The 14,768-nt window shown below is 41.6% G+C and overlaps 1 protein-coding gene across 6 annotated transcripts in view; it reads left to right on the top strand.

The window, feature by feature from the left end:
- The window catches only part of KIAA1671 (KIAA1671 ortholog), a 92,153-nt gene that overhangs the window by 59,174 nt on the left and 18,211 nt on the right, over window positions 1-14,768 (top strand). Inside the window, exon 1 of one of the 6 annotated variants that reach the window (XM_062589693.1) lies at window positions 9,522-9,612. The exons of the other annotated variants lie outside the window; for them this stretch is intronic. Within the exon in view, the coding sequence (XP_062445677.1) occupies window positions 9,574-9,612 (39 nt within the window). The 5' untranslated portion in view covers window positions 9,522-9,573. Of the gene's footprint in view, window positions 1-9,521; window positions 9,613-14,768 lie in introns of those variants that run through there. 6 annotated transcript variants of the gene reach the window in all.

Genomic DNA, 14,768 nt, shown 5'->3' with positions numbered 1-14,768 from the left:
TGGTGAAAGGTGCTGTGAGGGTTAGGCAGCCAGTCCTGGGCCTCCCACACCATTTTGCAGGGATTATTTGACGAATCCATATCATATATTAGGACAAACGTGTTTTTCTATTGTTTCTAGCTCCAGCAAAGCAGGATTGTACAAAAACGGTAAAATAATTAATGTTTTGAGACTATAGTGAGTCCAGTTTCTTCTGTGTTGAGAGGAGCCAAATTTGATTTCAGCTGAAGACAGACATTTGAACCACTGAAAATAGGAGCATATTGTGATTGACTTCAGTGGAATCAGGATCAAAGTCTTGCTACCGGTGTATTGGTAAGTCATGAATGGCTTGCTATCTGAAATGATTAAAGCATTTTTCTTTTTTTAAGCAAGATATTTATCATAAATTGCGAATACATAGAAATGTCTGCTCTGCGCTTGTGAAGATCTCTTCACTGTATGATTCAAGGTAATGTCGCATTCCTTGTGCAGAGGTGGCATTTGTGTATGAAATGTTTCCAGTATTTTTCATCAGTGATGGTCTGTGTAGTGTCTTTGGCCTTAGTCTGCTGTTCAGCTGTACTGGGGAAGGAAATATTATCAAGTGAGCAGAAAAGAATGAAAAGGAAGGTATCTGCTGACCACTGTTAGCGTGGTGGAGCAGCTTTACTTTCTTTGTCTTTGTGGAAGTTCTAGATGTGTTAGAATCATGTGAATGGAAAAACTTTTTTTTTTTTTTTTTTTTTTTTTAAGTGCAATTGATGGGACTCGAAAATGGAGATGTGGAATCTGTGTAGGGCACTGTGCTATTTTCTCTACAGTCACTTTGCACTACTTACAGGGCGGAAAATCTCCTTGAGAAACAGGGTGACCTTTTCGGTTAATTCACTGGTGACAGTCACTGAAGCTGCCATCTCTCTCTTGCAACACTAATTGCATGTGCTTGCTTTGTGTGTGTTTAGTGTAACTGGTGCTCAGCCTCCACCCTCAAACGTAAGGCCTCAATACTTGTGCATGTGCTTAGTTTGTGCTGTTATGTCTTCTGCAGACAAACTCGTGAACGTGGACCTTGAACTGTTGTAGAGGGTATGCTTTATCTTCCCAAAGGCAAGTTTACAAAAGGCATTATACAGTAAAATTCAGTAAGTTGCGTGTATGCATTTGTGTGTGTGTTGTTTTTTTCTTTTATCTGGCTGGAGCAGGGCCCTGAATTTAAATTGGCCTTGGAACTACCATATTTTCTACCAGAATAAGAGGAATTAATAGATAGGTTTTAAGTCATCAAAAAGTGGTGACTTGTTTATTGTTTTCAGGGATATTCTGTGTAGTCATCACCCATGCACTTCACTGATGCAACTTTTGAATGAGGAGCAGTCCGGCTTCCTGGCTCGTGGGCTGGCTGCTGCGCCGGGACGGGCAGGAGTAACGCGGGGCCACGCGCGGTTCCCGCGTTCGGTTGTCTTTGCACCCTGCTGACTGAGAGCTTAGCCCCGTACAGCACCCAGAAACTTGGGAAACTAAATTCTTACACTACAAACGCATTTCTAGTGAGTCCGCGTGCAGCGGAGCTGTGAGAGTGCGGTCGCCTTAAACGTAGCTGTCCCTTTTAAACGTGCCCCGTCACATTTAAATCACCTATGCAGGTAATAGGCTGCAGTTTGTATGAATCTTATGCAACTAATTCAAAAATGTTCCAGAGGAATTAAGTGAATTATATTTAAAGCAATTGATCCATTTATTTGGATATTTAAAGAGTTTAGGCTGTCGCTGCCCAGTTCCACTCTTCCGTTGCCATCCTGTATTCGTAGCAGCTTCGTGGTGAAGGGCTGTGGTTACGCGCACGGCCCGCGGCAGCCAGCGGCGGGACGCTCAGCCCCGGCCCGCAGGCTTGAGGCAGGTGGAGCTGCAAAATTTTTATAATATGGAGAAGCTGGCAGGTGGGCCCTTATTAGTGACATATTATAACAAATCTTTGCATGCATCTTTGCATACCTGGGAAAGGGCTCATGGAAAATTATTCTAATGCTTCTGGGCTGTGTGAGAGATTTCTATGCACCACAGAAGTTTTAGGATTGGGGTTGAAAAGGATTTGATGTAATTGGTGATTTCCGTGGTGGAGCTCGTAAAAGTGAAAATTGGCCCACAAGAGAGAGGAAATAATTTTCTTTTCGAACACTTCTCTAACTGCTCGGGGGTGACAGTCGCTTTGTTGCTCTGCTCATACCTCGTCAGATTTTCCTATTTAGCGCCTGGCAGGGCGGACTTCCTGACCCAGCTCGAACTCCGGCTCTCCCCGTTCCTCTCCAGCTCGGCGAAGAAGGGGCTCTGCGGGAGGTGCCTCTGGTGAAGGACAGCTTGGGTGTTTATACCATATTTGAAATGTAATCCTCTGGCTTTCTTAGGAGAACAAGACTACACACAGGACATTGCATATTTGGTTTGGGCCTTATAGAGATCTCCTCTAACCTCTGCTTTTGTTTTGAATTTAAATCCACCTGCCTTAAGTTAAAACCTAGATAAATGGCTAGCCCTGGGGCAATCTGCTTTTGAATGTAGAGAAAGTACAAGATGTGTGGATTTTTTAAGAGCTGCTTAAAAGCTAGGCTAATCAAAGTGTAAAAGGAGCCTCAGAGCTAATAACTTTTTATCTTGAGGTTCTTAAAGTGGCAGCTGAGTATCTGAATTCAATATATACAAATCTATAAACCACCAACAGAAGTGCAATAATATTTTAAAATAACTGCTTTGTTTTATTCAACAGCAGGCCTATTTGGCAAATGATCTTTGCTTTTTTGTTTATTTTCCTGCTACAGTACTCCTGTTACTTCATTGAGACCAAATATTGTGATTTGCTCTGACTTCATTCTAAACAACCCCGCCTGACCACACTGTATTTTCTGATCAGTTATTGCTTCCCAGCAAGTTTTCTTTCCCCTCTTTTCTATCTTGGTAATCTGTTCATGTAGCCGTATCATCAAAGCCAGTAATCTGTCATTCGCTTTCCTCTGAAAGTGAATTTTATTGGTCTGAGACTAGTTTCTACAAATAGTTGTGTCACAGGGTTCTCATATTTAAGTTAAGGAAAAAAAGGTACCACCACTGACTGCAAAAACGAGTTGGCTGTTGTATCCAAGAATGACTGGGCCCTGACATTATAAGTCACGTGTCCTGGAAGGTGGTGGCCAAACTGGCTGCATTTAATGACACAGGATCAGTTTAAATCACGTCATAACTCTGGCATTTTAATATCAGATCTGGGAGTCTGTAGCTGAGCTTGCAGAAGTTATTACTTTACTGTAAAGCCTTTTACACTGGAGTTGATACACCCCCTCCCCCAAACCAACATTTTAATTGACTTTTTTTTTCCCTTTCTAGTCTCATGTCATCAGCTTAATGCCTTAGCGGAAACAGGGCTAGAGATCCTTTTATTAAACAATGCCTCTGTTTAGTCATGGCAGGATCAGCCATACTTCTATTATAGGTATGATATATGGTTTCATGCCCAGTGCCACTAGTTCTAATTTTGTTGCCATACTTCTCATAATACAAAAACGGTATGGTAGTTTAATGCCCTTGGTTCCTTAGCTATCTTGTTACACTCTAATAAAAGTGTGGCAATTTGTTTCTTTGTAATAAGAAATTTAACTCTCAGACTGTCAAGCAGAAAAAAAGAAAAAGAAAGAAAAAGCTACTGGAGAAAAACCCTCGGATGTGTTTGGCTTCTTTGAGAGAAGACTTTTAAATAGAATAGAAACTATAAATTCCATGGTTGCTTGGACTGTACGTTTTAAGTAGTCAATGTATTTCTTATATGTGTATCTGTTGCTTGAGTTGTTCTGGTATGTGCTTAAAAAAATACTGCCTAAATACATTTAATTATTTTTTGCTTTCTGCTGTACAGTTCAGTTAATGAAAATTACCTTTTCACTCAGAATTGATCTGATTGCATCACAGTTGCTTTGTTGGGATTCAGTTTTAATATAGTTCCAAAATAAAGATGGCAGTCGAGTATTTGTTTGATTGCACATGTCCCCGATACGCCGGAGCGCAGTTTAGCCCTTCCGAGGGCTTCTCTTGCATCCTGCAGCCCTATCGTTACCCGCCACTCTCAATTCCCATCTCAATTCTTTTGTTCTTCATAGACTTTTCTTTTTAGTCTGGTTTAGTTAGCTTAAATATAAGCTCGTGCAGCCAACTTTTTTCTTTGCAAGCTGGCGGAGGGTCACTTTCCCCCGCTGAGCAGAATCGCTCCCTGGCCCTGAAGGGAGGTGAAGGGCCCGGAGAAGGGCTGCTGAAACCGCCCCCGTCGGGGCTGCGCATCCTGGCCGGAGCAGCGCGCCTCGTGGCGTCAGAGGTGAAGCGTAGACGTGCCACTCACGCACCTGTGCGGTCCTGAGGTTCCTTCAGTGCTTTAAAGAGCGCATTGGTCTGTGCTAGCTGTTACGATTTTACCCAAGGCCTCTCTGCACGCTTGCCCTTCTCGGCGAGACGTGCTTTGTGCACAGCCTTATCCCTCTTGTTTGCTAGGTTGGAGAAAAGCTTGCAAACATGCTTCAATAGACTGTTTGTAAAAAGACACTAATACAGTTTGGCATTCTTGCCTGAGCTTGACGATGTTGTTACAAACTCTGCAATAAAAGTGCCTACTAATATATCCTATTTGCTAAATTATTTTGTCCTAATATTCACCAAAAGCACAAATAATTGCTCTGTTTTTTTTTTTCTGTCAATGAGTGGAATTTAATCTTTAAATCTCCAGAGAGCTGTTTTGGTAGGGTGAAGATCTGTGGAAGGTATGCTTCTAAAAATGAGTTGTTTCTCTTGTTTCAGGGTCAAGGGAAGAGTAAAGCTATTTAGTTTAATTAGTGAAGATACAAGGGCCAACACTGAAAGAGTTCATGCTTTTTCATTCTTAATAACTTTTCTTTGGTTTATCAGGCCATGAACATAGCTGGCAGCGTAAATCTGGGCCATAAAACAGTGATGTGTATTTTGTAGACAGTCTGTGTTGCTCCCTGGTTATTTTGACGGGAATACTTGCTTGAAAGACTGTGTGATTTTACTTGATTTTTGTTGTGTTGATTTTTACTGTGTTCTTAGCATAAGAAGCTAAAGAGAAATATATTAAGAGTTGGTCATTTTATGCTCATTTGCTTTGCTTTCTAAAGCATGAAGTTAGAGTTAGCTAGTTTTGACTGGAATATTACATTAAACAGAAACATCACTGAATATTGCTCCTAACACAGTGGCAATACATTTTTGTTAAAATCTTGTAATGTTGTGGTAGTTTCACAAAATACTAGTGTATATTTCAGTGTGTGTATGTGCGTGCGTGTGTTTTGACTGCTTCTTTTTAAAATTTCTGTCAAGGTATCTGAAATTTTTGTTTAAAAGTAGCAATGCGGTTTCCAAAGTCTGCATGTTTGCGACTGACTTGTTGCCAAGAAATCCTATCACTTTCTGTACGTATTAAAATCTAGACTTTAAAGCCTCTTTTTTTCTAGGAATGTTTGTTTGAAGTTTAATCTGTGTCTTATGAGGAAAAACTAACTGTGCAGAAGAGCTGTGAAATAAAGTATTGTAAGTAGGAGGTGTTGATTCCAAGCATGAAGCTTTTCAAAAAAAGCAAATATATTCACTTCCTAACATAAAACAGTATAAAATTGTCTTGTTCTGGCTTGTGTCTCTTACAATGTAGAAAACAAGGGAATCTATTCAAGTCTTGATGCCAACTTTTATTGCTCCTGCTGAGAGTTGCACATGCCCTCCGGGAGCTCAGTCTCTGAAGTAATACAGCACTGTTTTGCTCAACATCTTTCTGATGGACAGCCTGGTGCTCCTATGGCTCTGATCCTGCTGGATTTGCTTAGGGGGGTTAATTTCTTTTTAGCTTCACTGCATAAGGCTGAGAAGAAAATTTTAATGTGTTGAAACAGGAGGGATTTTAAAGATGTTCCCAACTACTTCGTCTATTCTGCTTGGGTTTTTCTTTTCTTTTTTTCTTTCCTCTACTCAGCAGAAGTACTGTAATAGTTCTTTTAGGCATAGCAAAGTATATATTTAGAATTTGGTATTGTCTGCTTTCAGCACTTTGAGCCAACCTCTGCTCTATCTTCAGCCTTGTGCTAAAACCACATGATACATGCGTGGTGAGCCTTCACAGCAAGTCACAGCAGCTCTATTTTCAGGGTATAGAAAATGATGAACTCTGAAATGTCTTTGAAATCTACACTGGAGCGAGGAGGTTAGTTTAAGAGCAACTGCAAAAGCACTGACTAGATTTCGTTGTACAATATTAACCAGATTCTTGATAAAACGAGCTTCATGTGCATTAACTTGGCTGGATCATCTGTTGTGGCCAGAATCAACTCAGAATAAAATTTAGGTCTCTGTTTTGCCCCACCGTGCTTCAGATAACAAACCTATCTATCAGCTGGGCTTTCTTCCTGGAAGGCTTGGCATAAAGGCTGGCTATGAATGAAAGCGCCATTAACATACGAAATGATGAGCAAAAGACAGGCAAGGAGGGGGAAGTGGATTTGCACATCTGAGTGATGTGAAGGAGGCTGTGATGGTATTCGGCCTCTTGGAGGTTCAGGTTTAGGCTGGAAACTGCTGCTAGGAACGTGCTGTTTGGACTGAAGTAAATCACTGAGCTTGCTGGCGGTGGGTTTCCTGGGCTCCTTTGTCACTGTTTACACTGAGGGACTTTCTCTTACGCAGGATACGTAGAAGAGGACCCCAGGCAGCTCTGCTCTACCTACTGTGAAATTTCACTTCATTAGTTGTAGTGTTTAGGCCTATGGCATAACTAAGGTATTTTGATTAAGGTGAAAATATTTCTACTGTAGCACAAAGCATATATTTCAAAGGAGTTTGCATTCATTTTATAATAGTTCAGAAAACATACTCATCGGTTCCCTATTCCATGCCACACTGCTAAAAGCTTGTTTCCCTCTAGAAAGAAGTGAGAGAAAGTAGAGAAGCATGTCCAAGTATGCAAAGAAGCATGCTGAAGGCTTACTGGGTATGCATTTAGGTTTTTTTAGTCTACTTTGTGTTAAATGATAATTATACTACCTGTGCTCTGAACTGCTCTGAAACTATTGCCTAGAATACAGTATTTGCATTGAATAAGACAGCAGCTGCTAGCTTGTGTTTACTAATAACAGCAGCTTAAGATACTTTGAATTTCAGTGAACTTTAAATTAAACAAAATTTAGTATGAATAGTGTGATTTATGTGGTATTGTATTCACAGAAACTTGTTTGAGGCAGTTCGACTATCCAGAGCTATCAAAACCCATGTGATATTTCAGCATCTTCCTGTGACAAATTTTTTCATTGAGTGATGCTTTTAAACAAACAAAAAATACCAACAGAGTAAGATTTTTGCATGATACTAGCAAATGTGTTTACACATTTATGTTGTGTAAAGTGGGATGTGAGTATTAGTAGTTAGTGCCTTACCACAGTTGGACTGGATGGAGAAATTGTCAGGTACGCAGTGTTAGTATTGCTCCTACTTGGAATGCAAATACCAATCTAATGTGCCTATTTCTCATTTTGACTTCATTTTTATATTACTGCTACACAAAAGATTAGTCTGTTGGAATGAATGATGCAGTAGATACAGTTTTGTTTGGATTTATTTCAAATACACTGCTAAAGTAAAGAATTTTCCTGCCATGATTAGAGCTGGCTTTAATATCAGGAAGGCCTTAGGAATATTGATAAGGACCTTAATGGATGTAAGGCTTTTTTAAAAGAAAGTATTAAAGCTAACAGTGTACATGGGATAGAGCAGCTTCAGACTAATTTGAAATTTTTGACAAGAATAGATGCTCACCGGGACAGGATGAAGCCTCGGCTTTCAGGACACAAACAGGAGCGCCTTCAGTGAAGGGTGCCTTTGGTAGTTGCTCAGCACCTAGCAAGATATACAATCTGGGCTGTTTCAGCAGAAATGAGTGTGGTGTACCCTAAGGATCGGACTAAGCTGACAAAGTTGCCTCTTTTGCAAGGTGGCCTTTGCTTTCCCTAGTCTAGTCTTCAGAAAGTGATTTTTCTCTTCTTTCCTACCTGTGCGTGGGGAATCGCTGTTCCTTCTCCCCCATCAGAATTAAGATCCCTTTGCAGAAGGAAGAGTCCAGGAATGCAGTCCTCCACGGAAGTTTCAGCGTTCGCAGGCAGGCATTAGTTTTCTGGGAGACCTGCTAAGAGCGCAGGGGAGCAGGGGGTTAATTTCCCTGTTTCTGGTAGCCAGTGACTTGTGATGCAAATGGAGATCATGTACTGTCCTGTTTCTCTTTTCTTCTCAGTACGTTTAACTTGGTATTTCCTCTGCCCTGTCTATCCAGTTATTTTCAAGGACTAACTATTCGCAACTTAAATTTGTAATTTTGACTCTCTGAGTTAGTGGAATGGCAGCTTTGTCCATTATTTCTGTAGGTGCAAGTCTGCTTTTCTGCAATTTTCGCCCATCCTTTTTGGGGTGGGCGGGAAGGACAAGGGATTATGATTCTGGCCCAAGCCTCAAGCTGAAGCTCAATAAGTCTAGTATGAGAAAAGTGAGAATTAAACCAGTGACCCTCTAAAAACAGTCCATGTTTCATTAGGGAAATGTTGTTGGCTTTTAACATTGGTGATATAATTGGTTGTTCCTTATCATATCCCGGTGGAAAAGGTAGAGAAAACACATATGGCTCTGACAGTCTTTGGTTGCATAGCAACAGTGAAACTGTAGTGGTTGATATAATTTGTGAGAATGTTTTATACCATGGGAGACTTGGTACATATTCTGCTGCACATGGAAAAATTAACCATTGCCAGCTTGCAGGGTGTTTAAGTGGAGCAGCATGGATCCTTAGGATTTAGCAGTGCTAAATATGTCGCATGCAAGCGCTGCGAGGGTTTGCAGGCTGGGGCCGGGGCGGGTGGAGCGTGCCCGTGTTTCCCGTGTCCCGTTGCAGACGTGCCCCTGCCGTGGCAGCTGGGCCGCCTGCCCACGCTGAACCTGCTAGCTCCTTCCCACGGCTCTGCGGGGGACGGCGCCAGGTGCGAAGCTTTGCTTTAGTGAACCAGGGCTGTTTACTGCAGTCCCTTGATCTGGTGGCAGGAGCAGAGAGGGTCGCTGTAATAATTAAATTTAAAATCCTTAAGGATATGAGGTTGAATTAATTCAGTTCCATTTGTCACTAACTTGGTCTCTAGGGTTTGTAAAAATGCTTCCTTGATTTTAAAAATACCTATTGTGCTGAGTAGGATATTTGTTGGGGCTACAGAAGTTGTCCTTGCATATCAATGCTCATGGGTGGAGGCAGCACTGGAGACTTTTTCTTTTTCTTTTCTTTCTTTTTTTCTTTCCTTTTTTTTTTTTTTTTAAAAAAAAAAAAAGCTTTCCTCGTCAGTCAGGGCTGAACTGCCTATCTGTCCCTGCAGTTGGAGGGTGGGGTGGAAGGCAGAGGGTGTTGCGTTCTGCTGGGGATATTGCATGAGAACACTTACTCTTCACAAAAATTTATTTAAACACAGAGCTGGTAAATCGTCTTGCCTGATTGCTAAGAAACAAGTGAAACATTGGTCTTGAACCATGACTTATTCTTTGTGGGCAGCACTAATCCACTGGATAGTAAGTATACATGGAAATCCTAGTGTGGTGATTCCACTAAGTTTGACTTTCCACTTGCTGTATAGATATTTAATATGCATAAAGACAAATATATAGGTTGTAAAGTGCTGTGTAGTTTCTAAGAGCCTTTCTTTATGTTCTTGATGTTCACGTTAATTTTATTAGTGGTCCAAAAATGTAGTTTTTCTTTTAATAATAATCCTTGGGTGGTTTCTGTGTTCCTGTCCTTTCTCTGTGGACTCTTCCACCTCCTCTTTAATACTACTTAAGGGCAAGGATTTTACTAATAAAACATTATTGGGTCATTATAGAGCAACTGTATGTGGGGGAAAAAGCAGGTAAAATGTATTTTCAAATGTATTTATATATGCAGTGTTTTCACCTGGATTTTTCAGTGTAAGAAGGAACTAAATTTGTTTCTGCCAAGTGTAGCACCGTTTGTTCAGTCTGAACCGCAAATGCCGGTTGCTGCTGTAGTTGCTGCTGTCCTGCCCGATGGACCTTTCTCCTGCCGGGCAGATGGTGGATGAGAGCGATGCTCTGCCAATGGCCCTGTTCTATGTACAAGCTTTTGAGTTGCTAAGGAAAAGAGAGGGAGGCAATGATATGAATTTACATAACTAGTAGAACCTCACTGAATGCTACTGAATTTTTTTCCTGCTTTTCCCAAATCCTTAGACAAAAGTGAAGAGCTCTGCTTATGTGAAATAGCTAGTGGGTAAATTGAGCTTTGTTTGGTTTGTTTATTTGCTGCTTTGCTTCATGATTGCTACCTGAGTTGAGCTGCAGTAGTTGTGTGATGGAAACACAGACAAATTTCTGCTTGCCAGCCGGAAAAAGTTATAGGGGAGAGCACATCATGCTGTAGGGTGAACTGTTCAGCTGCATCTCCAAAACCTGATCTTTGGATGAAGATTCTGCTTTAAAGAAACAGCCACATTAATGGTGGACATAGATATCTAATTCAGAACTTCAAAAACTACGAAGGCATCTCCCGGCTTAGAATTGTAGAGTAATTCAGGTTGGAAAGGACTTCTGGAATTTCTTTAGCCCAGCCTCCTCTTCAAAGTAAGGTCAACAATGAAATAATAGAATGAAGTTTTAGTAAAATAAGGTGTATGACCATCTTCTTGGCATATTACAGCAGCATGACTGGAAAAGTTTTCTGGATTTGCAAGGACTTGTAAACTCTCTTTAAATGCAAGTAACAAGCAACGTCATATTTAAGGGACGGAGGAGTTCTGAATACAGGCAATTTGACCAGGCTTCTGATTCCTAATGCCTTTGAATTGTTTTTTTTTTTTTTAAAAAAACACTTCATTCTATTGTGCAATTAATTGTTCATATTCATTTTATGCCAGTAGATTTTAGCTTTTAATTTTTGCACTTCAAGCTGTGGGGTGTCATTTTGGCTGTCTGCTATCTCAGTCTCTTTTGCGAAGATATTTTTGAAACTATCTGTGCAGGTTCTGACTCATGAGCTCTGTCTCAGCTGGTACTCCTTGTATGTCAGGTCTTTTTCTCACATCAGTCCAAAAGAGTTCATAACACCAATATTTGCATCCATTCTTAGCTGGGGTTAGCTTTCTTTGTCTGTGGCGTCAGTTACTTTGCATGCAATGGTTGTGCTGGTAGGAGCAATATTGTGTGCATCACTTTCAGGAAATGGAAATTGCCAGAATAATCAGTCCTGGACTTCTGCCAAAGCCAGTTTAATTCCCGCAGTGTACTGAGAGGTGTATAAAAATCATAATGTCTCATTTTAGAAGTAGTAGTAGAACTAGATGCAGATAGATGTACAGCTCCGATTGCCATTTTATTTCATGTGAAAATTAAATTGACTTTTTTCATGGCTACTTCTATAGGAATTACTAAGTTAAAGATCAAAATCTTGTAGAATTATAACATTTGAATACTGGATGGAGAGTATTGTTTATTTGATTGGGAAGATTTCTCTTGTATGTCTTTTGTGATTGTAAGTAAGAAAATTCGTAAAATTCTTTATTTGGGTTTATTTTGTGCACCAAGAGGAGGCCACACTCCTCTTTTTATTGTGTTTTTCCTTGATAAATATGGTTTTAGTGTGTGATGAATATTCTGTGTGTGGATGAAATAGCTGGCCTACCTCCACATGTTGTACCCTTCTTTCAGCCTTGGTCCCTTCTTCCAAAGGCTGGACCAGGAAAGAGTGGGTTACAGATTATCTGCATAGGTTTATTGGATTGCTAATGGATAGTACTCCCTTCCAAAAAAAAGGCATTCTGTTTGGAGCAGATCTGCTCTCTAGAGCAACGAAAGTCTGAGCCAGGCGTGCCGGTTCCTTATCATGTAGGACCTCTTGTTCAACAGTGCTTACGTATTTGAAAAAATAAAAGATTATCTGAAGAAGTGAACTTTAAGTTAGGATTTAGGCGAGGGAGTAGAAAGCCATGCAGACGCCGCTCGTGTTCAGGAGCGGTCCACGCGGGGAAGCAGCTCCTCGCGTCTCCTCCCGGGCGCGGTGAAGGCTGGTCGCTGGGACAGAGGCTGCCTTCTGGTGCGCCTGGCGTGTACTCCCAGCGGCATTCGGCAGTTTATTTGGGTCCTTTGATCTCTCTTCTATGGTTCTTTATGTAAATAAATGTGATATAGGGCACGGTGTGATATGATGGGCTCGTGGCAGACCTGCAAACTGTCTTTTCAGTACATTCAGCAAGTCTTGTGTTACTTTTCCTACTCTGACGTATGGTTTAAAGCTTTCAGCCTGTGATCTCAGTCTGTTCATCGTTCACAGTCTTTATCTGTAACACCAAGTTGTTCCTACTGAAATGTTAATGTCAGAAAATGCAAATGTAACTAACCAGTTCTGTGTTGCTTGTGTCTAAAAGCCTCTCAGCCCTAAAACACACCTGTGTAGCTCTAAGAGAATTTGACTGATAATTAAACAAGCAGAAGTTTTAATAGCAACTCTTAAGTGCTGTACAGAGAGAGCAAAGGCTGAAAAAGGTAGAGCCAAAATTACTATTGGTTTTCTTCTCCAAAATTACTATTGGTTTTCTTCTCAAAATAACTTTTCTTAAATCTATGATAGCTGTTAGCAAGCACTTTATTTATTTATTTTTACTAGTTTCTTCTGAACATCACTTACTGGATTTAAAAAATAAGCTAATAGTTGGATAGTAAGCGTTTTGAAAAGGAATGGGATGGATTTTTCACAGGCACCTCCAAAGTCCCAACATCCGGCACTTGGGTGTTGCTTGATTGCCTGGACTCTTTCTGGAGTGTGTAAGCAAGATCTTCAAAAGGAGAGCTAAAACTCGTAACTCTTGTGCTTGCTAATAGTCACGGACTGGAAAGAGTAACCTGTAAGGGTTTTTTGTAGCTTCTTTCTTCAATGTGCACCCTTCCGCCCAAGTGGCGGGGGCCATCCAAGCCCTCCGCGCCGCCCCGGCTCGCGCCTCTGCGCCGGGCTGGGCCGGGCTCAGCCCCTGCTGCCGCTCCCTTGGGTTGTGGTAGCTGCCGCTGTGGTGGTTTCTCTCCGGTGCTTTAATAGGTCATCATAGCTCATTAACTCCTCTGCAATTCTTCTCGGCTGGTAGAAGCAGGAGGCTTTAAATAGTTCAGGCCTAAAGAGCGATTCATATACATGAATGCTTATCATTTTCTGACTAATCGTTTGACCTAATAAAAAAAACCCCTCCAGTTTTGCACCACAAGCCCTGCCTCGTGGCTTCAGAGAAATAGAAGACCGTTTCCCCGGTACTGTTCTGGCTGGCTCTGGAGGGCAGTGGGTTTCTCAGGGTTGAGGGCTTATAAATGGAATGAAAAATGTAAGAACACGGTTTACCTCTGTGTGTTTGCATATGTGTGTATATATAAAGCTTAAGAATTGCTACTAAGGAGTTATTAGGCTGTGGGCACCTCTGGAAGGTGAAGAGCAGGAAGCTTTTGTTTCAGGTAACTGGCCAACTGATGCCTGGTTTAGTGGCTACTGCAAACCGGGAACTTCATGTCTAGTAACAGCGCAAGGGTTGGAATAGATGCCCAAGTCTTTCCAGGTTTAAGACCTCACACCCTTTCGTTGTCCTTTCACTCGGCACTAAAACAGCCTGCTCTGTCGCTAGGAGTGACCTGAAGACCTGCAGGAGAGGGGTTTTGCAGGGGATGTCGCTGTCTGCGTTTTATGACAGTGTTGTGCACCTGAGGATGTAAAATGCTAGGTGTTTAATGGTCACGTGATTGAAAAAAAAATTCTAACTGGTTCTAATTGGTTTCTCCAAAATTAGAAGAGAATATTGGTGAGCTTTGAATAATGAGGAAGTGATTTAATTTACCTATATTTAATTAAAAGGAGAAACTGATGAGATCGAATGCTTAGGAGGAAAATAACAAATTGCAGAAATGTTTGCTGGCAGGAGCCAAGACCACGTGATATTAGGACCGTGTAGGAGAGTAGTTGATAGGTGCCGCTGGTATGTGGATGCACGTTGCTAGGTACAGCTGACCACGTTCGGGGGTCCTTGCTCTGCCACTTCTCTGGCTGCGGAGCTGTGTTACGATCTGTGTGTAGGGCGACCGATCAACTTGATACTGAAGGTGCAGGTGTTAGAACTTCCTGAGAAGCCAGTATTGGTTAATTATTCTTAACCATCAATATTTTTATAGCCCTAAAGAAGCATCTCTAGGCTAATGAACGTAAGAACATGAGAAAGAAGTGTGCAGCGTCTTTCTCTCTCCTATCTTCCCAGCAAGATTAAGGAATCACATTTTGTTGGACATATTCGTTGTTTTGTGTTTGCTGCCAGCAGTTTTGTTTCTGTGCAGACCCCGGATGGTTGTGCGCACACGAGAGGCTTCCTGCCTGTCCCTTTTTCTAACACTGGACTGCTAATTCACCAGGCCTGAACCGGCATCAGTTGGTCACTGTGTCTCAGAGCAGCTGCGGTGTTGTGTTTGTGTGTGTATACCTGCAGACTGCGGGTAAGCAGAGGAAACAGCTCAAGGAAGGTGACATTCAGCGCTGGAAAGAGCTAAAGCTTTTTCTTCCTGTTCCGGTTTTGAATCCTCCTTGGTGCCCGTTGCTTGTTTCATCGGCCTGGGGCAGATGTGCCACATTCGGTGCCCATGTCCTCCATTCTGCACCATCATTGTAACCTGGTTGCTAATGACCAAGTCTC

Source organism: Rhea pennata, chromosome 17, assembly GCF_028389875.1.
Source record: "Rhea pennata isolate bPtePen1 chromosome 17, bPtePen1.pri, whole genome shotgun sequence".
In the NCBI taxonomy this organism is placed as follows: domain Eukaryota; kingdom Metazoa; phylum Chordata; class Aves; order Rheiformes; family Rheidae; genus Rhea; species Rhea pennata.
Note: the sequence above shows the minus strand (reverse complement) of the source record. Positions and strands in the feature narration are given on the sequence as shown.